Source organism: Geospiza fortis, unplaced genomic scaffold (genome assembly GCF_000277835.1).
Source record: "Geospiza fortis unplaced genomic scaffold, GeoFor_1.0 scaffold285, whole genome shotgun sequence".
NCBI classification, from domain to species: domain Eukaryota; kingdom Metazoa; phylum Chordata; class Aves; order Passeriformes; family Thraupidae; genus Geospiza; species Geospiza fortis.
The window spans coordinates 2,279,121-2,280,659 of record NW_005054403.1 but is presented as its reverse complement, the minus strand read 5'-3'; the positions used below and the strand labels follow the sequence as shown (position 1 = coordinate 2,280,659).

At 44.6% G+C, this 1,539-nt stretch overlaps 1 protein-coding gene across 1 annotated transcript in view; it reads right to left on the bottom strand.

Moving 5' to 3' along the window:
- PIGA (phosphatidylinositol glycan anchor biosynthesis class A) overlaps window positions 1-1,539 on the bottom strand; it is a gene marked incomplete at its 5' end in the record, with an annotated part of 8,077 nt that overhangs the window by 6,296 nt on the left and 242 nt on the right. The window contains 2 exon segments of the mRNA XM_005426180.3: window positions 461-593; window positions 1,135-1,539. The exon segment at window positions 1,135-1,539 is cut by the window's right edge and continues 29 nt beyond it. Of these exon segments, the coding sequence (XP_005426237.3) occupies window positions 461-593; window positions 1,135-1,539 (538 nt within the window).

Below are 1,539 nucleotides of genomic sequence, written 5' to 3'. Positions count from 1 at the left end.
TGATCAAAAAAACCCAATGGAAATACATCTGTATCATGGCAACATTCTGGTAACATGGTAGCACCAGGGAACATGTTTGTAGCACCACAAGAACACATATGAGACAAGCACTATGCTGAAGAGTTTCACACTGAAATAATAAATTACTAGCAGTCATCTAGTCATCATGACCTGCAATGGCACAAATGAGCTGTTAACACTTGATGCCATGAGATCCAAGCATCATGGTTGCAGAGAGGGGCATGATAAATTTATATCTAAGTCAACTTGAAGGCTCATTCAGGGCCTATTCATAGAAATATGAATTAACTTGCTGGACCATAGTCCAGCTCCCAAAGTCTTCAGTGTCTGGTTTATCTCCCTTGCCTTTAGGCCTCCAGCCTCAAGCTTTGGGGTTTATCTGGGGGAGGGAGGCAGGCAGGTCCCCACCCCTGAAGTACCTTGAAGGGTCAGAACCAACCTGTCATGTAGCTGGTATCTCTCCCGGACTTCTTCCAGTACGATTCGTTTTGGTCCTTCTCCTCCAACTAAGAAATGTAACTCTGGATATTTCTGACAGAGCTCAGGAATTATACCACTAAGCAAATCAATACCTAAGAGTAGAAAATTTAGGGGAAGCCATTATTGTATTTGATTTCAGAACTTCTCATGATGTAGCCCACATCTACTACTATATACAGGAGCAGAAGTGAAAAAAATCTCCTGAAGACAGTTAAACTACTGTCTACAACAATATGAAAAAAAACACAACTTGGGACCTCATAGGAGAAAAAAATTGAAAAAATCACTTAAGCTACTGTCATTTGATTAAATAATAAACAATTAAAAGATTTCTAACAGAATATATAGATTAGGCCCTTAATCTTATGTCCAATACCAGCCAAACGTTCCATTTCACAAACTGACCAAAGTTTTTGGTCTCTTCAGTATTACAAAGGAAACACACCTCTGAACCCACCATGTACAAAAACAATGTACATTTCTTCTTCTTTAGTTCACAAACACAAAAGCTTGGAACAGTCACCTCACCACTCCCAATGCAAATTCCATCCATACCAGAGATAAAGTGGTACCTGACCGAGACCTCTCCAAAGAAAGAAAACCAAAACAAGCTTACATTTGACTCCCCATTACCTTTTCTGTAAACAAGTCTGCTGACAACCACAATTGTTATTGTACTGTCATCCCTCCTGGAGGGGTCTGGAGTGAAGTCAGTGGGATCCACAGCGTTGGGGATGACAGAGACTATCCGAGGGTCCAAGGCTGCCCGCAACACCGTGTTCTCCTTACTGGTGTAGGAGACGCAGATGATGTGGTTGGTGTCACACAGGGACACCGTCAGCAGCTTGTTGGTCAGCACCGAGCTGACATCGGCGAAGCCAAAGAGGGAGTGGTCGGTGAACACGGTGCGCAGCCCCATGGTCTTGGCGTGGAACAGGGCGTCGTGGGCCATGGCCGAGAAGGAGCTGTGGGCGTGCACGATGGTCACCCGCTCCCGCACGAAGATGTACCTGAGCAAGGGCAGGCTGTGGAAGAGCG